The sequence below is a fragment of the Pseudophryne corroboree genome, chromosome 12 (genome assembly GCF_028390025.1).
Source record: "Pseudophryne corroboree isolate aPseCor3 chromosome 12, aPseCor3.hap2, whole genome shotgun sequence".
NCBI classification, from domain to species: Eukaryota; Metazoa; Chordata; class Amphibia; order Anura; family Myobatrachidae; genus Pseudophryne; species Pseudophryne corroboree.
The window spans coordinates 53322893-53349212 of NC_086455.1; the positions used below are offsets into that span (position 1 = coordinate 53322893).

The 26320-nt window shown below is 46.3% G+C and overlaps 1 protein-coding gene across 5 annotated transcripts in view; it reads right to left on the bottom strand.

Annotated features, from left to right (window-relative positions):
- The window catches only part of CCDC9B (coiled-coil domain containing 9B), a 324503-nt gene that overhangs the window by 45816 nt on the left and 252367 nt on the right, over nt 1–26320 (bottom strand). For all 5 annotated transcript variants that reach the window (XM_063947519.1, XM_063947517.1, XM_063947518.1 and 2 more), the window contains 3 exons: nt 6845–6925; nt 2330–2493; nt 1267–1316 (listed from right to left, as the gene is read on the bottom strand). In XM_063947519.1, the coding sequence (XP_063803589.1) occupies nt 1267–1316; nt 2330–2493; nt 6845–6925 (295 nt within the window). The remainder of the gene's footprint in view (nt 1–1266; nt 1317–2329; nt 2494–6844; nt 6926–26320) is intronic.

Consider the following 26320-nt stretch of genomic DNA (forward strand, 5'->3'; position numbering starts at 1 on the left):
TGTGCACCTGCCTCCCAGACCTTGGTGCCTGGTATGTATAACATATACAGTATGTATACTGTATATGGAGTTTGCATGTTTGTATGTATTTTTAGGTATGTATTTATGTGTGTTTGTTTGTGAGCTTGTGTATGTCTGTATGTTTGTGTATGTATGCATGTATGAATTTGTGTGCTATATATATATATATATATATGTATACACACATACACACACATACAGTATACATATATATATACGTACATACAGTACACACACTGACTAAGACCTGCGTTTGCCCCTGGGGTGGCACATGCTTGATAAACACTACTGTACCCCACCACCTTTCCTCAATTCCTTGTGGCTATCGAGACTTCAAACAAGACACAGTTAATCTGAGGACAACTAAGTGTTGCAAATCAGCCCTGGAGGAGGGTGAAACACAGCTTAATGCTTTGTTTTCACGGAGAAAAGTTGAGCACAGCAACATGCAATTGTATTTTCAGTGAAGTAACAGTGTACACTTTGATTTTCTTTGAAATCTCTGGTTCATTCAGCATCCAGCGTGTTAAGGCTTCTTCTGAGAGCATTTAATCTTATCCTTAGTGATTGAGGAAATGAACCTGCAATAGTGCATACTGTAATGTCCTCATAACTCCAATAACTCTCACTGGTTCTCCTAATCCAGAATGAAAGCGATCCATTTGCCGGTAGCCAGCTTCTATACCTTGTCCCTTGCAGCAATGTTTCCCTAGCAATTTCAAGGTAACCATCACATCTATCTCCTTGATTGAATGTTATTGAATTGAGAATTTTTTTTTATCATAAACAAAAATTCTTTAATGATCTTCTGCATAGAATTCCCACCAATACATGTCACCTGATAAACAGACTCCAGCTCTCTCCATCTGAACCATTTTTATGGAACACTGCTTATGAATTTTTTTTTTTCCATTCTTCTCAAATTTGGGTAAATGCGCTAGCAGTGATCTTGGACTATGAAAACCGCCCTCATCTATTAGCAACTTGTGTAATCACTTTCCCCCTTTTTTAAATTTGTTATTGTTGATAACAAAAAGATAAAAAATACTACATAAAAAGGGCCTTTTTGAAAAACATTAGGAAAAATATTTATTATTAGGAATAACATTTATTGATTAAATATATCATCTTTACTATATTTACTATTTTCAACTGTATTAGTGCATCAATTATTTTGCCGGGTGAAGAGATTCTCAGTTGCTCAGTTTCTAGATGGTTTCTTTAAGGCCTGCTTATGATGCTCACCTCTCCTGCTGCAGGATCTACTTGGGACTGTATCATCACTGTCTTCAAACCTAGCGAAACAATGGTACATGCCAACACATCAGGTACAATAACTAAACAGCCCAATAATGAAGTTAAGAGTGATTCATTTTAAGAATCTACCAATCAGATCTCTCCTCTCTACGGGAGAGCTGTATCAAACCTACTTAATAGTGGAGAAGACTATGGGGGTAATTCCAAGTTGATCACAGCAGGACATTTTTTAGCAGTTGGGCAAAACCATGTGCACTGCAGGGGGGTCAGATATAACATTTGCAGAGAGAGTTAGATTTGGGTGGGTCATTTTGTTTCTGTGCAGGGTAAATACTGGCTGCTTTATTTTTACACTGCAATTTAGATTGCAGATTGAACTCACCACACCCAAATCTAACTCTCTCTGCAAATGTTATATCTGCCTCCCCTGCAGTGCACATGGTTTTGCCCAACTGCTAAAAAATTTCCTGCTGCGATCAACTTGGAATTACCCCCTATGAGTGGATAAGTTGCCCATAGCAACCAATTCAGCTTGGACCTTCATTTTAGAATGCACTTCATAAATGCAAGATAGATGTTGGTTGGTTATGGGCAACTTTTCCACTCTTTGGAAGGTTTAAGTAATACTTCCCACACCCCCGAAATCTCCAGCCTCATTTGCCACAGACGCTCCCTCAGGCTCTGCTAATGCTCTCTGCCCTGCCTCCTCCTTGTTCCCCACTGTTCACTCTTGCATTCAGGATTTCTCCCAAACTGCCCCCATCATCTTGTATGTCCTCCATTACACCTTCATTCAGCCTCCTCTACTGTGCCCTCATTTCCACCCATTCATCATAGATGTTAAGCTCGTCCATACAAGGCCCTCTAGCGTTTGTCTTCTCAACATAGTTATGCTAACTGCACACTGTAATTATAAACTAATGCAACATTCTTAACACGTTTGTAGAAGACTATTTCTCTAACTTATTGTTCGTTGCAATCCCCTTTTTCCATGCTACAGAACCCTTGCAGTGCATTATAAAAAGAGAATATTAAAAATTGTTGGCCTTACATATCCTCAGTCTTCTCAAAATCCCAGGGACGTCGCCATTCCCCGTTTGAATTCTTATGCCGCGCTAGGCGTTCAAGATCAATTAGATCACGCTCCTTTTTCCACTGTAGGTAAACCATTTGCTCTGATGGTAGATTTATCATTTGTTCCTCTGAGCTGCTCACCTGACATTTTTGCCAAAGCAAGACAAAAAAGAAAACTCTGAAAAACTTCACAACCAAAAAACAAACAAACAAACTACTATTGAAAAGGGGGTTGGGAATCATGAGGGCTCCTATACAGAGCTGCATACCACATTTTATTGCTTTATAAGTAACCTAAATAATATAGGGGTTGTGTACGAAATCCTGGCAGTTAGGATCCCGGCAGTGGGATCCCATCGGCCAGAATCCCAACATATCCCAGTATTTTTACCCTACCCCTAATCCTAGTCCTTACCTCCCCTTACTACATATGGGTCATGCCTCTTACACCACAGCCGACCTAGGAATTATTATTATTATCCTTTATTTATATGGCGCCACAAGGGATCCGCAGCGCCTATTACAGTTCATAATAAAAGGAGCAAACAAGAAAACAGCACTTACAGTACAGGACAAAATAGGACTGGTATAGAAAACCCGGGGTTAGGTGCCATCAAAGGGAGTATGGAGTATAAGATAGTGTAAGTAAGAAAAGGAAAGAAGTCCCTGCTCTTGCGAACTTACAATCTAAAAGGTGAGGGGCTAACAGACCAGAGTGACACAGACGGGGTAGACAGTGAGCATAGACAAGAGGGTTAGGAGGAGAGTTGGCTGGGTTTGGTGAGGAAGTGGGTCTTGAGAGCCCGTTTGAAGTTTTGTAGAGAGGTGGAGAGTCAGATGGGGAGAGCTAGAGCATTCCAGAGATGGGGAGCAGCATGTGCAAAATCTTGTAGTTAGGAGTGGGAGGAGGTAATCAGTTGGCAAGAGAGACGGCGTGCATTAGCAGAGCAAAGGGGACGGGTGGGAATGTAAAGAGAGATAAGGTCAGAGATGTAAGAGGGAGAAGAGTGGGTGAGGGCTTTGTAGGTGAGTGTGAGAAGCTTGAATTGGATTCTGAATGGGAAGGGTAGCCAGTGAAGGTCCTGCAAGAGAGGGGATGTGGATGTAGTACGTTTGATGAGGAAGATGAGACGGGCAGCAGCATTGAGAATAGATTGAAGTGGAGAGAGGCATTTTTGAGGGAGGCCAGATAGGAGGAGATTGCAGTAGTCCAATCTGGAGATGACCAGTGAGTAGATGAAGGTCTTAGTAGCATCCTGGGTGAGAAAGGGTCTGATCCAGGAGATGTTTTTGAGGTGGAAATGGCAGGTTTTTGAGAGGTACTGAATGTTTGGTTTGAAGGAGAGGGAGGAGTCAAGGATTACTCCAAGACATCGCACTTGGGGGCTAGAGGAGATAGTTGTGCCATCGATGGATAATGAAATTGTGGGAGGTGAGGTTATGCGGGAGGGAGGGAAGATGATCAGCTCAGTCTTAGTCATGTTAAATTTAAGAAAGCGCTGGGACATCCAGGAGGAGATAGAGAGACAGTTGGAGATATGAGTGAGGACAGCAGGGGAGGAAAGGTAGATTTGAGTATCGTCAGCATAGAGATGATATTTTAAGTCAAAAGAGCTAGTGAGCTCACCTAATGAGGATGTGTAGAGAGAGAAATGGAGAGGCCCAAGAACAGAACCTTGGGGGACGCCTACTGGTAGAGGAAATGGGGGGAGGGGGGGGGGGGGGAGAGGTGGAGTCATGAGAGGAGACAGAGACGGAACGGTCAAAAAGGTAGGTGGATAGCCAGGAGAGAGCAGTATCATGCAAACCAAGGGAGTAAAGGATTTGCAGGAGGAGAGGGTGGTCTACAGTGTCAAAAGCAGCAGAGAGGTCAAGGAGAATAAGCAGAGAGTAGTGGCCCCTGGATTTCGCAGCAGGGAGGTCATTGCAGACTTTTGTGAGGGCAGTTTCAGTGGAGTGCCGAGGATGGAAACCAGACTGGAAAGGGTCAAGCAGTGAGTGGGAAGAAAGAAAGACAGTGAGGCGGTTGTAGACAATACGCTCAAGGAGTTTGGAGGCAAAAGGGGGAAGAGAGATAGGTTGGTAGTTGGAGAGATTGGTTGGATCAAGGGTAGGTTTTTTAAGAATAGGGGAGACAGGTGTATGCTTGAAGGCAGAAGGGACAGTGCCGGATGAGAGTGAGAGATTGAGTAGATGGGCAAGATGGGAACAGGCAGAAGAAGAGAGGAAGCAGAGAAAGCGGGAGGGAATAGGGTCAAGTGGGGAGGTGGAGGGGGGTGAGGACCGGATGAGGACCATGACTTCCTCTCCAGATACAGGGAAGAAAGTTTTCAGAGTTGGTAGGAGGGAAGGAGAGGAGGGTTTCAGAAATGGAGGAGCGGGGTTGCTCAGGTTCTGGTGGGATGTTATGGCCTGACGAATGGAGTCAATTTTGGATGTGTAGTAGGTGGCAAAGTCAAGAGCAGAAAGCGAAGAGGGGATTTGAGGCATGGGTGGGCAGAGGAGCGAGTTGACAGTGGCAAAGAGGCGCCTGGGGTTTGAGGATGTGGAGGAGATGAGTTTTTTGAAGTAAGATTGTTTTGAGTGGGTAAGGGCAGCAAAGTAGGATGAGAGCATAAATTTGTAGTGAAGGAAGTCGGCCTTATTGCGTGATGTCCTCCACTGACGCTCAGCGGTACGTGAGCATTTTTACAGATATCTGGTGCATTGTGTGTGCCAGGGTTGAGGTGTCGATCTGCGAGGGTGAATAGTGGTTGGTGGGGCAACAGAGTCAAGAGCAGAGGTAAGGGATGCATTGTTAAGGGAAGTAGCTTGTTCAGGGCAGGAAAGAGAGAGAATAGGAGAGAGTCAAACAGGGAAGATAGGGAAGTGGTGTCAATAGCCTCAGTGTTACGCTTAGTGGTGGTAGTCTTAGGTGGTAAAGATGGAGACGTAGATCGAGATAGGTTAAAAGTGAGCAGGTGATGGTCAAAGAGGGGGAAAGGAAGTTAAAGAAATCAGAAAGATCACAGCGGTGAGTGAAAACCAGATCCAGTGAGCTTCCACTCACATGGGAGGGGGAGGAGGTCCACTGGGAGAGACCAAGAGAAGAGGTCAGGTTAAGGAGTTTAGAGGCAGGTGATTTTGTGGGGTTATCTATAGGGATGTTGAAATCACCTAGGATAATGGAGGGAATGTCAGAAGAGAGGAAGTGAGGAAGCCAGGAAGCAAAGTTGTCAAAGAATTTGGAGGGCATGCCAGAGGGGCGGTAAATGATAGCTACTCGAAGATGAACAGGAATAACCCTATTGGTGACCTAAATAGCGGACCCGAGATGCATGACCCGGAATTACCCTCTCAAATAGAGCCAGGACCAAGGTCGCACTAGGTTGCCCTGGCAATAGCCTGAAATCTCTCGGTGTGAAATGGGGTATGTGTTACTAGAACAGCACTGATCACAGTGGCAAGACACACTGGCCTAGGGTATTTCATAGTACACAAGTGGCTTGGGTTTCTTGTGCAGCTAACACCCATATCTACGGGCACAGTCAGATTCACATGTACAGAACACAATATCACACACACACACCCTCTCTCTGTTTCTATTGCAGAGCTTTAAAAGCTGCTGACCGAGCTGGTGGTGCACAGTAATAATCCCATTCAACTCCAGTGAAGAAACTGTGAAATAATAAAGGATTACATATTTATGTAGGGCCACCAATATCTAGGTGTTTAGTCTGTTCTATAGAGACCTTTAGGCAACACAGTTCCCTATTAAAATCTTTTATATAGAGTACACTTTTATGCACTTGAAATGCTCCATTTCAATAATTATTCAAATAAACTTATAAAGAGAACAATAAAACGGTGATAAAACGCGCTGTGCAGTTGGTGAACAAATAAAACCTAGAAAATAAGGGACAGCTTGCAATTATGAGGACTAGCAACAAAGTATTCTATTTTCTATATTACATTATTTAACAAGATGCAGATAGCACAAACGCTCTATGTTCTAGTAACCAATCATCTATATGCTTCCCCTACAGTGACTTAAGATATTAGGAAACTCGCTGTGTGAGCCACATCACATCTACCAGTCGTCAGAATGCCATCGGTCACATGACAGACACCGGAATCCTGACACTGAAGATCCCAATGTCGGAGGGGTTAAGTATTTTTACACTCCATTCCCCAACCCGCCCCCCTCTCCTCAACCCTCCAGGAGCGGCAGCTAGGGTTAACCCTCAGGGGGTGGCAGCTAGGGCCCCCCTTAGTGCCTAACCTGAACCTACCCCTAACCCTAACAGTTACCCCGATACTTACCTTCGGAATGCAGGCTGTCAGTGTTCCGGTGCTGGTTTCACGAGTGGTGTCAGATGTCTGGCGTTGGTCACATGACTGCTGGCATCCCGTCCAAAAGGATGCTAGATGCATCCAGTTTGTATTATACCAGCGAATGTATTTTACTGGTTCCAATACAAGCATACTGCAGATGCACAATGAGAAAGCTCACCTTCTTGTTTTGCTCTATGGTAGAGCTTTTCTCTGGATCCACTTTCACCAGCTTCCTTTCTACCTTCCTCTTGGCAGCTTCCTAGAACAACAAAGGGACAATGTATATGATTTAGCACACTTCATGCCTGTGCCTAAAATGGCCACAGATCTGTTCAGCCAAATGCACTCTTTGCTATGTGTGTTACCACCATATGATGAATCTGAAATGTAGAAACAATACATACACAGTACTCTGAACACTGGGGTCATTGCTCTCGGTTTACACTATAATTCACATAGAGCGGAATAGTAATCATAAAATATTTGATGGATATCTCCTGAAAACACCATTTTTTTAAGGTGGGAACCCACAAATATTAAGCATTGTGAATTTATGTGAATCAGAGATCTCTGCTGCAGCGCACCATTTTCAAACGTAAGAGTAAACCCCAATGGTTTCCATGTGGGCTGCTAAAGTCTTGAAATTACCAAGTATTAGCCACTGCAGCGGGTGAGATGACGGTAGTCACATGACAGACTGCGGCATCCCAATTTTTAATCATAGTTTTATCAAAGTTAAATATATAAAGTGACCTTCATCTGATTAGTAATAACTCACAATTGAACACAATCCTCCCAGCCCCCCCCAAAAAACCCTCTTATTTCAAGAGTTCCAACGAATTTGATAAACCACGTGACCAAGGATTCATATCCTACAGACCCCCTGAATGTGTGTGTTATTACTAAACAGATGAAGGTTACTTTATATATTTAATCTTGATCAAACCATAACACTTATTACTTTTGGACGACACAGCATCTGAACATAGCCTAAGAAGCCAAGGATCGACTGCTATTTTGGTACCTCACAGCCCACTGTCCACCTTCTCCTACAACCATACCTCACTGTGTAATATATGTCCAACCTCATCCAATCTAGGAAGCGATACAGTGCTGAGCCTGGTCAGTACTTGGTGGGCGACCACACGGGAATACCAGGTATTGTAGGATTTTGGACTGTTGGATCATGCAGGAGTGGAGTATCAATTTGCATACGGAACTAGATATATCCTTGCATTTATGCTTGCTATGTACCACCATATTCTCATCATATTTTCACGGTGATCACGCACGCTTCTCAAAAGTGTTGGACTCTTTCTGTGTTTTAATGCATATCAAATAAAAGTTACATTTAAAAAAAAAATAAAAAAAAATTGTTTTGCTAACATAGCCTTTGTCACTAGGTTGAGAGTAGTGATGTGCACCGGACATTTTTCGGGTTTTGTGTTTTGGTTTTGGATTCGGTTCCGCGGCCGTGTTTTGGATTCGGACGCGTTTTGGCAAAACCTCCCTGAAATTTTTTTGTCGGATTCGAGTGTGTTTTGGATTTGGGTGTTTTTTTCACAAAAACCCCTCAAAAACAGCTTAAATCATAGAATTTGGGGGTCATTTTGATCCCATAGTATTATTAACCTCAATAACCATAATTTGCACTCATTTCCAGTCTATTCTGAACACCTCACAATATTATTTTTAGTCCTGAAATTTGCACAGAGGTCGCTGGATGACTAAGCTAAGCGACCCAAGTGGCCGACACAAACACCTTGCCCATCTAGGAGTGGCACTACAGTGTCAGACAGGATGGCACTTCAAAAAATAGTCCCCAAACAGCACATGATGCCAAGAAAAATGAAAGAAAAAAAAGAGGTGCAAGATGGAATTGTCCTTGGGCCCACCCTTATGTTGTATAAACAGGACATGCACACTTTAACAAACCCATCATTTCAGCGACAGGGTCTGCCACACGACTTTGGGGGATATTCAATATGGCCCGGGGTGCCAGGTGATAAGTATCGGCCGGTGGGGGCTATTTAATTGGCCCCGATAAGCCGGCGCGTGCCGCTGCTTATCGGGGGTTTTGCTTCACCTGCCTCCGGCAGGCGAAGCAAAATGCCCGATAACAGCCCCGTTTTCAACCGAAAACGGGGCTGTTTCACCCGAAAACACACAGGTTTCACTGAACCTGTGTGTTTTCGGGTGTAAGAGGACTTGTTACCGGCCGAGCAAATTAAATAGCCCGACCGCAGCACCCGAAGAAACATCGGGGGTTTTTACTCCCGATGTCTCTTCGGACCAAATTGAATATCCCCCTTTGACTGAAATGACTGGTTGGTTTGGGACCCCACCAAAATAGAAGAAATCAATCTCGACTTGCACAAACTGGCTCTACAGAGGCAACATGGCCACCTCCTCCTCATCGTCCGATTCCTCACCCCTATCACTGTGTACATCCCCCTCCTCACAGATTATTAATTCGTCCCCACTGGAATCCACCATCTCAGGTCCCTGTGTACTTTCTGGAGGCAATTGCTGGTGAATGTCTCCACGGAGGAATTAATTATAATTAATTTTGATGAACATCATCTTCTCCACATTTTCTGGAAGTAACCTCGTACGCCGATTGCTGACAAGGTGAGCGGCTGCACTAAAAACACTCTTTCGGAGTACACACTGGAGTGGGGGCAACTTAGGTAAAAAAAAAGCCAGTTTGTGCAAGGGCCTCCAAATTGCCTCTTTTTCCTGCCAGTATACGTACGGACTGTCTGACGTGCCTACTTGGATGCAGTCACTCATATAATCCTCCACCATTCTTTCAATGGTGACAGAATCATATGCAGTGACAGTAGACGACATGTCAGTAATCGTTGGCAGGTCCTTCAGTCCAGACCAGATGTCAGCACTCGCTCCAGACTGCCCTGCATCACCGCCAGCGAGTGAACTCGGAATTCTTATCCTTTTCCTCACAGCCCCAGTTGCGGGAGAATGTGAAGGAGGAGCTGTTGACGGGTCACGTTCCGCTTGACTTGACAATTTTCTCACCAGCAGGTCTTTGAACCTCTGCAGACTTGTGTCTGCCGGAAAGAGAGATACAACGTATGTTTTAAATCTAGGATCGAGCACGGTGCCCAAAATGTAGTGCTCTGATTTCAACAGATTGACAACCCGTGAATCCTGGTTAAGCGAATTAAGGGCTCCATCCACAAGTCCCACATGCCGAGCGGAATCGCTCTGTTTTAGCTCCTCCTTCAATCTCTCCAGCTTCTTCTGCAAAAGCCTGATGAGGGGAATGACCTGACTCAGGCTGGCAGTGTCTGAACTGACTTCGCGTGTGGCAAGTTCAAAGGGTTGCAGAACCTTGTACAACGTTGAAATCATTCTCCACTGCACTTGAGTCAGGTGCATTCCCCCTCCCTTGCCTATATCGTAGGTAGCTGTCTAGGCTTGAATTGCCTTTTGCTGCTCCTCCATCTTCTGAAGCATGTAGAGGGTTGAATTCCACCTCGTTACAACCTCTTGCTTCAGACGATGGCAGGGCAGGTTCAGGAGTGTTTGTCTTCGGCACGCAGTGGCTGAATGCCAAAAGTGGCCTGCAATTCTTCGGGCCACCGACAGCATCTCTTGCATGCCCCTGTCTTTTTTTTTTATAATTCTGCACCACCAAATTCAATGTATGTGCAAAACATGGGACGTGCTGGAATTTGCCCACATGTAATGCACGCACAATATTGGTGGCGTTGTCCGATGTCACAAATCCCCAGGAGAGTCCAATTGGGGTAAGCCATTCAGCGATGATGTTCTTCAGTTTCCGTAAGAGGTTGTCAGCTGTGTGCCTCTTATGGAAAGCGGTGATACAAAGCGTAGCCTGCCTAGGAACGAGTTAGCGTTTGCGAGATGCTGCTACTGGTGCCGCCGCTGCTGTTCTTGCTGCGGGAGGCAATACATCTACCCAGTGGGCTGTCACAGTCATATAGTCCTGAGTCTGCCCTGCTCCACTTGTCCACATGTCCGTGGTTAAGTGGACATTGGGTACAACTGCATTTTTTAGGACACTGGTGACTCTTTTTCTGACGTCTGTGTACATTCTCGGTATCGCCTGCCTAGAGAAATGGAACCTAGATGGTATTTGGTACCGGGGACACAGTACCTTAAGCAATTCTCTAGTTCCCTGTGAATTAACGGTGGATACCGGAAACACGTTTTTCACCACCCAGGCTGCCAAGGCCTGAGTTATCCGCTTTGCAGCAGGATGACTGCTGTGATATTTCATCTTCCTCGCAAAGGACTGTTGGACAGTCAATTGCTTACTGGAAGTAGTACAAGTGGTCTTCCGACTTCCCCTCTGGGATGACGATCGACTCCCAGCAGCAGCGCCAGCAGCAGTAGGCGTTACACTTAAGGATGCATCGGAGGAATCCCAGGCAGGAGAGGACTCGTCAGACTTGACAGTGACATGGCCTGCAGGACTATTGGCTTTCCTGTCTAAGGAAGAAATTGACACTGAGGGAGTTGGTGGTGTGGTTTGCAGGAGCTTGGTTACAAGAGGAAGGGATTTAGTTGGCAGTGGACTGCTTCCGCTGTCACCCAAAGTTTTTGAACTTGCCAATGACTTCTGATGAATGCGCTCCAGGTGACTTATAAGGGAGGATGTTCCTAGGTGGTTAACGTCCTTACCCCTACTGCCTGTGAGGAGACTTGTCCCCCCTCCTTACCACTGCGCCGGGAAGCGGATCCTGTCCGGAGATGGAGTGCAGGGAGCCGGGGAGCGTTCTCAGCGGGGAGAGCGGGCGTGCTGCATAAGTGCGGCCAGCGGGTGTGAGTGGCGGCCGGCGGGTCTGATCGGCTCATTGGATTAGGCTGTGGCGGGCGCTAGTGGATGCGGCTGTGGCAGGCGCTGAGCCCCGTACAGCGGACGGAGCGGCTGGGGCGGGTGGCTGTAAGTAGCGGCGGGTGCGGGAGGCGGTGACTAACACGGACCCCACACAGCGGGGCGGCAGCGTGCGCTGACCACCCCGTCCCCCCAGCATACCTGGTCTCCTGTAGGGAGGGCTGCGACGGTGCTTCTTCCTGTAAGCTCCGTACAGCTCTTGCCGCAGTCAGTGAATGAGCTGCGTGTGGCTGTGAGGGTGCTCTATGTGAGGACCGAAACGCCATGTGCTGCCTCTGCGCGTTTTTCTATAAACTGGGAAGGGATGTGCTGAGTATAAAAAATGAAGTAAAAAATAAAAATGAAAAATAAATTCAAAGTAATTGTGTGGAGCTCCACACAACCCTGTTAGTGCAGTGAGCACAGAAAAAACACTGAGGTACTCTGGGATATGGAGGGGTGGAGAGTTCTAAATTTAAATATTCAGTGCCCTGTTCCTGGGGAAGCCGTCCATATCCCAAGAGTACTCCAGTGACCCCTAGTGGATGAAAAAGAAACCATTTCTGGGGCCTATCACATATTATGGGGGTTGAGGACAGACAACAGTTGGGACAGTGCTTGGGTCAGGTGGCTGCTTTGGCAGTGCAGGGGGCAGGTAGCAGTTAGGGAAGAGGGGGTTAATGGCAAGCAGCAATTGGGGTACAGATGAGAGGTAGAGGCAGGGAGCAGTTGGGGTAGAGGGGACTAACGGCAGGCAGTGCTGGGGGGTAGGGAGGGGGTAAGTGCAGACAGCAGTTGGGGCAGTACTGTCGAGCAAGGAGGGTGTAAGAAGCAGGCAGTACTGGAGGCAAGGAGGGAGAAAGGGTAGATAACAGCTGGGGCAGTACTGGGGGGCAAAGAGTGGGTTAGGGGCAGGCAGTGCTAGGGTAGGGAGGGGGTAAGGGTAGATAACAGCTGGGGCAGCAATGTGGGGCAAGGAGTGGGTTAGGGGCAGGCACCAGCTACCGGATTGCACTTACCTGAATCCTCAGGGAGTGCAGCCATCGTCTTCCCAAGCTCCTTGTGTAGTACTAGAGCTGCCTTTCACGCTGGGTTCGTCGCTGCCAGTGCCGCCTTCATAGTGATAGCAAACGCACCACATATGCAGGGAGGCAACCGCCGCCACACATCACTGCCTGGTGTGCACTATTGCTACTCAGTGCTCAGTCTGAGCCTCAGCTTTCTCACGCTCCTGGAGTAGTGAACTAGAGGTGAGGTAGTGAACTCGGATGGTCTCAGGCAGCGATTCCATGGAGAGATATTGCTGGCGGCGATTGGACAGGGAGACAGACTGAGGATTCCTATTGGCTGAGGTGCACAGGTCAGCGAGAGAGTGTGCACTGTGGGACCCACTCATTTTTCAAAATAGGGGTCCCTCACTGCTTGTAGCACAGAAAAATCAGGCGGTAAGGTACACACATTAGGGAGTAACCTAGCCAATATACAAGAGGGAGTAACCTGGCCAATATACACTCCCGAATCCCGATCAACAGATTTGCCCAGCAAATATGACAGAGCTAAAACAAAAAAATCTGCTGTGTATGCTAGGCAGAGTCAAATTTAATCTATTCGGCTTCCTTCCATGCCACTACATCACAGTGTATGGCTGTCATATGAAGTCTCTGTTATATATATATATGTATATATATATATATATATATATATATATATATTCACACTGAAGTCTACAGAAAGTGTTTAACACACTAATAGGAAACCTGGGAGGCACTCTAACATTCACAAGAGAATCTCGCCACCCATCATTTCAGTAACAAGGTAAAGTAATGCATTTAACCAAACAGAGAAGCAACTATCTGTAATAACAAAGCGTTACAATCCGTAAAAAACAAATCTGATATTAAAGTAGAAATGAACTTGTGGTGACAAGTGAGGGCCACCTGCTGGCCATTACTAGAATAACATCCAGATTTATGTATGACTAACTGCGGAAAGATGAAACCAATGGCATTATGACACTCTAGCACACCTCCCCATGTCCTTTATATATTACACCTGTAACATGCACTAACCCCACGCAGGATGACTAGTGGAAATGTGATTTAAATGTATAGAGCAGTGGTTTCCAAACGTTCCTGAATCAGGGCGCCCTCGAGTATCAGCATTTTTTTCACTGCACCCCTAGAATAAATGTTTTTTATTGATAAAATTTTGAGCAAAAAATATTAAATTAAGTAAGCTGTGCTAACCTAGCATCCTAGGTACAGTTATGTGATGATGTACAGTTGTGCTTATGATTGTCCACATGTGCTGTGATTGGCAGCCCCTAGCACTGGTTTTGCTGATCATTTTGATAGGTCCTGGACCACCAATCTGACGGCACCCCTGCCAGAGCCTCGCAGCAACCCCGGGTGCCTAGGGACACAGTTTGGGAACTAAAAAGAGAGCTTTCTATTTGCATATGCCTACTCCCTTTTGTTCTCTTTTCGCCACAACATATAATGAAGCTTGAAACAATACATAATATTCTGTTAATAGAAAAATCTTTGTGTTTGCACTAAAACCAAAAAAAATGTACTTCTGCGCTTAATCTTTTTACTAGTCCAATTTCCATTATTCACAATTTAAAAGATGGTCTGTCATGTATTTGCAGTCTGTACTAAAGATTACCATACTGTAGGTCAGCAAGCATTATTTATGCAAGGCTTGCAGTTCAGTGTGCTACTGTAAAGCCTCTTGTTCAGTGTTATTGTGAAGAGCTCCTGCCAACTGACATTGCATTCTTTTTGTCTGTTTGTAGCCATAAAAGGAAACAGTGCAGCTCTGACACTGTAATCTGACATTCATCATGAGAAATGGTACAGGCCAAATGAAAAGCGCAAAGAACAAGACCTAGCCACAACAGACCCAAAGCCCATGGTACGGAACCAAATGCAACCAAAATATAAAAGAAGCCTGATTATTTATGACTTTATTCGTATAGTGCACATATATTCTGCAGCGCCTTACAGAGAATTTTTCAGGCATGCACCACATTACCTGTCCCAGAGTAGCTAACCATATTTCCTACCACGTGTACACACACTATAATAATAATAATATATATATATATATATATATATATATATATATATATATAGAGAGAGAGAGAGAGAGAGAGAGAGAGAAAGAGAGAGAGAGAGAGAAAGAAAGAGAGAGAGAGAGAGAGAGAGAGAGAGATATTCCCAAAGCAGTCCACACTCTGGCCTTATCCACAAATGCTGGGGTGACTTCCACAGAATGATAAATCGTCATGATCCATCAGTGCCAATATAAATCCAGTAAATAGGAGCACTCACCAGTCTTCATAATATTCTTATTTTTATTAGCAGCAAGACATCAAACAGGGGTTGTAACCGACGTTTCGGTCCCAAGTGGAACCTTTGTCAAGATCTTGACAAAGGTTCCACTTGGGACCGAAACGTCGGTTACAACCCCTGTTTGATGTCTTGCTGCTAATAAAAATAAGAATATTATGAAGACTGGTGAGTGCTCCTATTTACTGGATATATATATATATATATATATATATATATATATAGAGAGAGAGATAGAGAGAGAGAGAGATATAGATATATATATATATATATATAGATAGATATATACACACACAGGCACTGGGGTGAATTTTTGTCAGGTTCCAATTACCGTACCTAATCAGCATATATTTGGGAGTCTGGGGGGATACCAGAGAACCTGGGGGAAACACATGCAGGCACTGGGAGAACTTGCAAACGCCACATCGATGCCCCATGACTCTTGCTCTTAGTGCAGGGAGGTAACCACTATGCAAACCGCCAACTATGCAGCACGCCGGATAGTGTTAACAATTAATTTAAAAACAAAACAAAAAAAACCACTTGGTCCTGTCTTAAGCGAAGTTAAGTACACACTAAACAATTAAAGGCTGATTTGCCAATAATTGGTACATCTGCCTGATTTATCGTGTAGGTGTGTATGAATTTTGGAATTTCGACAATAAATCAGGAAAATCTTTATATGCTCCAACTGTACCTTTTTGGACGGTACAGTACTGTTTTTTTTTATTGCCTATACCGGCCAAAAGGGGCCTTGTACCGATTCAGTCTCCCGTGTTCTACAGAATACTATGGCAGCGTTGCATGGCCACGCCCCCTTTCTGAATTTGTACCAAGTTTTGGTTTTAGGATGTAGGAGGGTGTGAATCTTGACCACAAACACGAATGATCGATTTTCTGATTCGCCATTCCAAAGCAATAATCTCAGCCACAATCTCCCGATATCGAGTGTGTGTGCGTTTTCTATAATCTGCCCATATCTCCAACATTTTCCTGTCACTATGTCATCCGCCTTGTGGGCGAACATAAGCGACAGCAGTGTGATGTGGAAGAATTTGGTAACTTTAAAAAAATATATATTTTAGTGTGTAGGTCAGATAATGGTGCCTACAATTTCCCCCAAAAATCGGCCGATAGTAGGGCTGACCACAAAAATCGGAGAGTGTGTACTTAGCTTAAGCCTTAAGTTCTCCCAACACACTCCACAGAAGGGAGAAACTGGGTGCCAAGAACAAGAGTTATACTAGATAAAATGAAAAAGACACAGTGTGAGGAAACAAGTAATTGTGAAAGGTACCTAAACGTAGCGTAAATAAACCAATGTGTCTATGCATCTTAATTTTGGAGTGCTGATCCTTTTTGTTGCATTATTATACATATAAATATATCTGTCCATAAATATGGTGTTCCTAGGCAAGTATGATCACTAGGTGCATCTATCTTCCTTACAGTAACTTTCTGAAATATCCACAACTTACCAAAGCAAATCTTTCAATCATACTATACCCCATCAGTCAGCCCATATGATCCACCAATATATTCTATATATAAGAAGAATTTCTCATGTCTTGTGTATTTCTTTAGGTTTGGCACCTCCTTCAGGACTTGGATGGAAGTGCATTTATTCAGATAACAATGAATGTACCAAATTAATTATACCTATTTCAGACAAAAGACCCAGGCTTCAACCCAGTTCAGACCCGGGACACTGAGCAGGGGTGGAAGACTGTGCTTTCCGTAGTTGTCCCCATTATTAGCCAGCGCAGGGTGCGTGAACGCAGTCCGTCGACCGGGAAGGAGTGGTGAAAAGCTCCTGAAGCAAGAAGATAGAAGACGCCGGAAGTCCCGGTGGGCTGCGGCCACTGGAAAAGAGCTGAAACAGGCTGTCGCCTGCCGGGTGAAGATAAGAGTTGACACCTGCTGGTGAAGACGTCGGAAATCTTGGGGCAGCAGTGTGCGATGGAATGTAGCCCGAAGGTGGTGGGAGCTATCCCGCCTCCGGTGGGTGTGGCTGAGCCAGGCTTGGTTCAGCCAAAGCCCTCAGGACTGGTAAGTCCAGCTTGTACCACCCTAGACCACCAGGGTTCGGGCACTAGGCCTGTGGCGCAGTAGGCAGGCTCTAAGATCATGCAGCATAAGGAGTACAGCCAGGGCTTGGGCACTAGGGACATGGAAAAAATATTCAGCCCCCAACAGCAGCAGTAGACTGGGGTACAGTGGACATTAGGTCCAATGCTACCGTGAGGGTTCAGGTTAAGACCAAGGCATTGGGAGGGTTCCAGGTAGGCAGGCAATAGGACCAGCAGCAAGTCCTTCAGATAGGCAGCAATAAGCTGAGGCACAGAAGGCAGCAAGCACAAAGCTACTGTGAGGTCGACGGGTTTGTTAAGTCGCCGCTAGGTTGTGGCATCTCTGATCCAGTCTAGACAGCAATTATTGGAAGTCGGCGCTAGGCCACAGGCACTGTTGTTAAGTGCTAGGCTCATAGGTTTATGGTGAGCAATCAGGCACCTATTGAAAGGTAGGCTGCCGGAAAGTACCAGTTGCTGAGTTTTTTAAGGTTGGTAGGTGCATAATAGCATTCTGTTGTAACCTCTGCATGGTATTTCCCCTCATTGTATTTTCCGCGCCTCTGGCCAGACAAGAACCATAAGAGAAGCGTAGCAGTTCCACGTTGGTGGGCTGCATCTTCATGTTCTATTGTAGGAGACAGGGGATGGACCGGAGGACAAGGTTACATCCGGTCACCATCACTGAGCCGAGTGGAGGTCATTTCTCCCATTTCACTGAACCTGTGTGTTTTCGGGAGAAGGCTTTTTTTTTTTTTTTTTTTTTACAGGCAATCCATCTGGATACAAATGGAATGGTGATATTGCACTCTCTTTATAGCAGAGGTGTCCTATAGGGGATATGCTGCTGGGAGCGTAGCTGTATTACATCAGCCTCTTACAAGAGCAAGGAAAAGGAAAAATGCTCCCTGCGCATTACCACAATAGGAAAATAACTGAAGAATTCAAAAAGGCTTTCTTAATGCTTCTCCCAATAAAAATGTTTATTAATATATAACACATTGATCATAGCATATTTCTGCAAGGTCTGAATGGATGGAAAAGATATATCCTAAGATTATATACCTTAAATGGTTATGGGAAGGAAAAGAGTGGGTGTGTATATTTGGGGTTAAAAATGGATGCCCTAGTACCGGTACAGTTAACAGACAAAACAGTTAAAACCACACAAAGACCGACACCACATACAACATATAACAAATAAAAGCAGAGAGAAGCGCAGTGTGCATCTTACTCTATCTGCAAAGCAATCCTTTATTAGGCTCACAGATCAGTTGCCATGTGTCCCCACCGCTGGGGTTAATTCTTAAATGTGTCCCGTCCTAAAGACCAATTAACACTATTAGTCCGTCCACTGACACACTTGATGAATGTTTAAGCGGAACCTCAAACTCTGAGTTGATAAGAACTGTCTGAGATGATAATGAATAAAAGTCCAGTGTTTCACAGAGCTAAATGGATTGGGCTAATCAGTGGCGGTTCTTGCCACGGGCAAGCGGTACTTTTGCCCGGGGCGCCGCCTTCCGGAGGGCGCTGGCGCCATCCGGAGGGCGCCGCACCAGGACAAGAACCGCCACTGTGCCCCCCGCAGTGCCCTGCTGTGCCCCCCGCTTGGAAGGGAACCAGACGCGTAGCGTCTAGTTTCCCTTCATTGAGAGGACCTTAGTTGTGCGGTGCGCGATAACGTCATCGCGCACCGCACAGCAAAGGTCCTCTCCATGAAGGGAAACTAGACGCTACGGTCTAGTTTTCCTTCGTCTAGAGGACCTTTGCTGTGCGATGCGCGATGACGTCATCGCGCACAGCACAGTGGCACAGACACTAGGGGTCATAATTGACCTCTAGTGTCTACGCTGTTCTATGGGAGAGACGTAATAACGTCTCTCCCATAGATCGAAGAGGAGAGCAGAAGAGCGGCGCCGCCGGCGCAGGGGGTCTGGATCAGGAACGGGGATGGTAAGTATACTTTTTATTGCTTTTTCTTTTTTCTTTCAGCGCGTTGACCACGCCCCCTATTGAAGCCACGTCCCCCATATTTTACCCGGGGCGCCACAAAACATAGAACCGGCCCTGGGGCTAATTAGTGAAAACAAGGTCCCAGCTGGTCCGTTTAGGAGTGAGGTAGTGGTGCACTGCTTACCTCCTCCGTAGCGGGTCTTGATTAGCCCTGCTGGTCCATGCAATGTAAAATGGAGATGTGTATCTACACCTTCTCTATGAGCGGGTCCACCTCCGTAGCAGGTCTCATATGCCCGAATGGTCTCCCAGCGGTGATGACCTTTTTGGAGGAGAAAGAGGAGATGTCTGCCGGCAGACTCCTAACAGCACGCTGCAGACTTCTAGCGCTGCTGTCAGGGAATCTAGTCGATCGGTAATCGACGCGTTTCGCCTTGGTGGCTTCGTCAGGATAGCCAATATGCTGGTCTCATCTACTCCCCTCGTATAAAAGGTTCATGCGTTTCATTCATTTGAACACTTCCGGGTTTGTTGCGTCCCAGCTCTTCATTGCGATGATGCAGGGATCGCAAATCCTACTATATCATACTAAATGCTCTCGTTTTCTGATAAATAGATAATACTTCAACAGTTAGTCAGCATATATGTAAAACGACGATGTTAGTGAATTATTATAATCTATGAAAAGAAGGCTGTATAATAAGATTTTACTTACCGGTAAATCTATTTCTCGTAGTCCGTAGTGGATGCTGGGGACTCCGTAAGGACCATGGGGGATAGACGGGCTCCGCAGGAGACAGGGCACTTTAAGAAAGAAATTGGATACTGGTGTGCACTGGCTCCTCCCTCTATGTCCCTCCTCCAGACCTCAGTTAAAGAAACTGTGCCCGGAAGAGCTGACAGTACAAGGAAAGGATTTTGGAATCCTCTAGGGCAAGACTCATACCAGCCACACCAATCACACCGTATAACTCGTGATAAACATACCCAGTTAACAGTATGAACAACAATAGAGCATCAGATCAACCCTGATGCAACTATAACATAACACTTATTTAAGCAATAACTATATACAAGTATTGCAGAAGAAGTCCGCACTTGGGACGGGCACCCAGCATCCACTACGGACTACGAGAAATAGATTTACCGATAAGTAAAATCTTATTTTCTCTAACGTCCTAGTGGATGCTGGGGACTTTGTAAGGACCATGGGGATTATACCAAAGCTCCCAAACGGGCAGGAGAGTGCGGATGACTCTGCAGCACCGAATGAGCAAACACAAGGTCCTCCTCAGCCAGGGTATCAAACTTGTAGAACTTTGCAAAAGTGTTTGAACCCGACCAAGTAGCTGCTCGGCAAAGCTGTAATGCCGAGACCCCTCGGGCAGCCGCCCAAGAAGAGCCCACCTTCCTTGTGGAATGGGCTTTCACCGATTTTGGTAGCGGCAATCCAGCCGCAGAATGAGCCTGCTGAATCGTGTTAAAGATCCAGCGAGCAAAAGTTTGCTTTGAAGCAGGAGCACCCAGCTTGTTGGGTGCATACAGGATAAACAGCGACTCAGTTTTCCTGACTCTAGCCGTTCTGGCTACATAAACCTTCAAAGCCCTGACCACATCTAGTAACTCGGAATCCTCCAAGTCACGAGTAGCCACAGGCACCACAATAGGTTGGTTCATATGAAAAGATGACACCACTTTTGGCAGAAATTGCGGACGGGTCCGCAATTCCGCCCTGTCCATATGGAAAACCAGATAGGGGCTTTTATGTGACAAAGCCGCTAATTCTGACACACGCCTAGCTGAAGCCAAGGCTAACAGCATGACCACCTTCCACGTGAGAAATTTTAACTCACGGTTTTAAGTGGCTCAAACCAGTGTGATTTCAGGAAACGCAACACCACGTTAAGATCCCAAGGTGCCACCGGAGGCACAAACGGGGGCTGAATATGCAGCACTCCCTTTACAAACGTCTGAACTTCAGGAAGAGAAGCCAGTTCTTTTTGAAAGAAAATGGATAGGGCCGAAATCTGGACCTTAATGGAACCCAATTTTAGGCCCAAAGTCACTCCCGACTGTAGGAAGTGAAGGAAACGGCCCAGCTGGAATTCCTCTGTAGGGGCATTCCTGGCCTCACACCAAGCAACATATTTTCGCCATATACGGTGATAATGTTTAGCCGTCACGTCCTTCCTAGCCTTTATCAGCGTAGGAATAACCTCATCCGGAATGGCTTTTTCTGCTAGGATCCGGCGTTCAACCGCCATGCCGTCAAACGCAGCCGCGGTAAGTCTTGGAACAGACAGGGTCCCTGTTGCAACAGATCCTGTCTTAGAGGCAGAGGCCATGGGTCCTCTGTGAGCATTTCTTGCAGCTCTGGATACCAAGTCCTTCTTGGCCAATCCGGAACAATGAGTATTGTTCTCACTCCTCTTTTTCTTATGATTCACAGCACCTTGGGTATGAGAGGAAGAGGAGGAAACACATAAACCGACAGGAACACCCACGGTGTCACTAGTGCGTCTACAGCTATCGCCTGAGGGTCTCTTGACCTGGCGCAATACCTCTGTAGCTTTTTGTTGAGGCGGGATGCCATCATGTCCACCTGTGGCAGTTCCCACCGACCTGCAATCTGCGCGAAGACTTCTTGATGAAGTCCCCACTCTCCCGGGTGGAGGTCGTGCCTGCTGAGGAAGTCTGCTTCCCAGTTGTCCACTCCTGGAATGAACACTGCTGACAGTGCTCGTACGTGATTCTCCGCCCATCGAAGAATTCTGGTGGCTTCAGCCATCGCCACCATGCTCCTTGTGCCGCCTTGGCGATTTACATGAGCCACTGCGGTGATGTTGTCTGATTGAATCAGCACCGATTGGTTGCGAAGCAGGGTCTCCGCTTGACTTAGGGCGTTGTATATGGCCCTTAGTTCCAGGATATTGATGTGAAGGCAAGTCTCCTGACTTGACCACAGACCCTGGAAATTTCTTCCCTGTGTGACTGCCCCCCACCATCGGAGGCTTGCATCCGTGGTCACCAGGACCCAGTCCTGAATGCCGAATCTGCGGCCCTCGAGAAGGTGAGAACTCTGCAGCCACCACAGAAGAGACACCCTGGCCCTGGGGGATAGGGTGATCAGCCGATGCATCTGAAGATGCGATCCGGACCACTTGTCCAACAGATCCCATTGAAAGGTCCTCGCATGGAACCTGCCGAAGGGAATGGCCTCGTATGACGCCACCATCTTTCCCAGGACTCGCGTGCAGTGATGCACCGACACCTGTTTTGGTTTTAAGAGGTCTCTGACCAGTGTCATGAGTTCCTGAGCCTTCTCAGTCAGGAGAAAAACCTTCTTCTGGTCTGTGTCCAGAATCATGCCCAGGAAGGGCAGACGCGTCGTAGGAATCAGCTGCGACTTTGGAATATTTAGAATCCAGCCGCGTTGTTGTAACACTTCCCGAGAGCGTGCTACGCTGATCAGCAACTGCTCTCTGGACCTCGCCTTTATGAGGAGATCGTCCAAGTATGGGATAATTGTGACTCCTTGCTTTCGCAGGAGCACCATCATTTCCGCCATTACCTTGGTAAATATTCTCGGTGCCATGGAGAGACCAAACGGCAACGTCTGGAATTGGTAATGACAATCCTGTACCACAAATCTGAGGTACTACTGATGAGGTGGATAAATGGGGACATGAAGGTAAGCATCCTTTATGTCCAGAGACACCATAAAATCCCCCTCCTCCAGGCTTGCGATGACCGCTTTGAGCGATTCCATCTTGAACTTGAACCTTTTCAGGTATATGTTCAGGGATTTTAAATTCAATATGGGTCTGACCGAACCGTCCGGTTTCGGTACCACAAACATTGTCGAATAGTAACCCCTTCCTTGTTGAAGGAGGGGAACCTTTACCACCACCTGCTGGAGATACAATTTGTGAATTGCAGCTAACACTATTTCCCTCTCTATGGGGGAAGCTGGCAGGGCCGATTTGAGGTAACGGTGAGGGGGCATCTCTTCGAATTCCAGCTTGTATCCCTGAGACACAATCTGTATAGCCCAGGGATCCACCTGTGAGTGTACCCACTTGTGGCTGAAATTTCGGAGACGCGCCCCCACCGGGCCTGGCTCCGCCTGTGGAGCCCCAGTGTCATGTGGTGGATTTAGTGGAAGCCGGGGAGGACTTCTGTTCCTGGGAACTAGCTGTATTGTGCAGCTTCTTTCCTCTACCCCTGCCTCTGGCAAGAAAGGACGCACCTCGGACTTTCTTGCCTTTTTGTGATCGAAAGGACTGGATTTGGTAATACGGTGCTTTCTTAGGTTGTGAGGGAACATATGGCAAAAAATTTGACTTTCCAGCCGTAGCTGTGGAGACCAGGTCCGAGAGACCGTCCCCAAACAATTCCTCACCCTTGTAAGGTAAAACCTCCATGTGCCTTTTCGAGTCGGCATCGCCTGTCCATTGCAGAGTCCACAGGACCCTTCTGGCAGAAATCGACATTGCATTTATTCTAGAGCCCAGTAGGCTAATGTCTCTTTGAGCATCTCTCATATATAGGACAGCGTCTTTTATATGCCCCAGGGTCAGTAATATAGTATCCTTGTCCAAGGTATCAAGTTCCTCAGATAAGGTATCTGTCCATGCTGCTACAGCACTACACATCCAGGCCGACGCAATCGCCGGCCTTAGTAAGGTACCTGAATGTGTATAAATGGACTTCAGGATACCCTCCTGCTTTCTATCCGCAGCATCTTTTAGGGTGGCCGTATCCTGTGACGGCAGGGCTACCCTCTTGGATAAGCGTGTTAAAGCTAGGGGAGGATTCCCAGCGTAACCTGTCCGTTGGCGGGAAAGGATACGCCATAAGCATCCGTTTGGAAATCTGCAGTTTGCTATCTGGAGATTCCCAAGCCTTTTCACATAACTCATTTAACTCATGTGAAGGGGGAAAGGTCACCTCTTGCCTTTTTTCCCCATACATATAAACCCTCTTGTCAGGGACTGGGGTTTCCTCTGTGATGTGCAACACATCTTTCATTGCTATAATCATGTAACGGATGGCTTTAGCCATTTTAGGCTGTAACATTGCATCATCGCCATCGACACTGGAGTCAGAATCCGTGTCGATATCGGTGTCAACAATTTGGGATAGTGGGCGCTTCTGAGACCCTGACGGCCTCTGCGACATAGGATCAGACATGGGCTGAGACCCCGGCCTGTCCTAAGGCTTCATTTTTATCCAACCTTTTATGCAAGGAAGTAACATTATCATTTAAAACCTTCCACATATCCATCCATCCAATCGGGTGTCGGCGCCGTTGTCGGCGACCCCACATTCATTTGTTCCCGCTCTGTTTCCACATAGCCTTCCTCGTCAAACATGCCGACACAAGCGTACCGACACACCACACACACAGGGGATGCTCTATTTGAAGAAAGTTCCCCCACAAGGCCTTTTGGAGAGACAGAGAGTATGCCAGCACACACCCCAGCGCTATATGTCCCAGGAATCACACAGTAACTTAGTGTTAACCCAGTAGCTGCTGTATATACTGTTTTTGCGCCAAATTTATGTGCCCCCCCTCTCTTTTTACCATCTTCTACCGTGATTCTGCAGGGGAGAGCCTGGGGAGCTTCCTCTCAGCGGAGCTGTGGAGAGAAAATGGCGCTGGTGAGTGCTGAGGAAGAAGCCCCGCCCCCTCAGCGGCGGGCTTCTGTCCCGCGTTTCTGTGTAAAAATATGGCGGGGGCCCATGCATATATACAGTGCCCAACTGTATATATGCCACTTTTGCCAAGAGGTCTCTAATTGCTGCCCAGGGCGCCACCCCCTGCGCCCTACAGTGACCGGAGTATGTGGGTTTAGTGTGGGAGCAATGGTGCACAGCTGCAGTGCTGTGCGCTACCTCATATGAAGACTGGAGTCTTCTGCCGCTGATTTCGAAGTCTTCTTGCTTCTGTCTTCCGGCTCTGCGAGGGGGACGGCGGCGCAGCTCCGGGATCGGACGACAAAGGGTGCGATCCTGTGTACGATCCCTCTGGAGCTAATGGTGTCCAGTAGCCTAAGAAGCAGGACCTATCTTCAGTGAGTAGGGCTGCTTCTCTCCCCTCAGTCCCTCGTAGCAGAGAGTCTGTTGCCAGCAGATCTCTCTGAAAATAAAAAAACCTAACAAAATACTTTATCTAGCAAGCTCAGGAGAGCTCACTAAGTAGCACCCAGCTCGTCCGGGCACAGATTCAAACTGAGGTCTGGAGGAGGGACATAGAGGGAGGAGCCAGAGCACACCAGTATCCAAATTCTTTCTTAAAGTGCCCTGTCTCCTGCGGAGCCCGTCTATTCCCCATGGTCCTTACGGAGTCCCCAGCATCCACTAGGACGTTAGAGAAATTGGAGATAAAGATGACATCTTGTTGTTGATTTGATTCCTTAGAGTTATATCTAAGAAGGTCTTCCCTATTGATTCCTTGTACCTTATCCTTCGCTTCCTTAAGGGTCTCTTCTTTGTACTCCTCATCTCTGAAGTTTTGTAGCACATCTTCTGCTTGTGTATCATAATCATTCTTTAATGAACAATTCCGCTTTATACGTCTTAGTTGACCTCCTGGAATATTTCTTAACCATGTTCTGTGGTGATTGCTCTTTGCGTGTAGGTAATTGTTGCAGTCTGTTGGTTTCTTATAAGTCCTGGTCTCTATTCTGTTATTTCTGATGAAAATGGTAAGGTCGAGGAAGTTTACAGAATTCCTACTGATGGTACTTGTAAATTCCAAGTTGATATTATTCTGATTTATTTCCAAGATGAAATGTTCCAATTCATCCACTCCTCCTTTCCAGATAATAATAATAATAATAATATCAATATATCTTGCCCATAATTTTAGCTGTTTCTCATAGACCGTTTTCCCCCAATTATTTTCGTTCTCCCACTCCACTAAAAATAGATTCGCATAGGAGGGAGCGAATTTCGTGCCCATCGCTGTACCTCTACGTTGGACATAAAATGTCCCATCAAACCAGAAGAAATTATGATGCAGGATAAACTTCACGGAATCCATTAGGAATTTGATTTGTTCCAGTTTTAAATCTGATTCACTTATCAATCTTCTCTCTACATATTCGCACCCAGTGTCATGGTCAATACTAGTGTATAGTGCTTTAATATCACATGTTGCTAGAAGAAAATCTTCTTCCCACTGGATGTCTTTAAGAATGTTAAGAACTTGTGTCGTATCTTTAATGTATCCTCTTTGTTTCACTACGATCGGTTGTAGAAAAGTATCTACATACCCCGAAAGATTGGCAGTCAGGGACCCCACCCCTGCCACTATGGGTCTTCCCGGGGGGTTTATGGGATCCTTATGGAGTTTCGGGAGATGATAGACGACCGGAATTTTGGGATCCTTTGTCTCCAAAAATTCC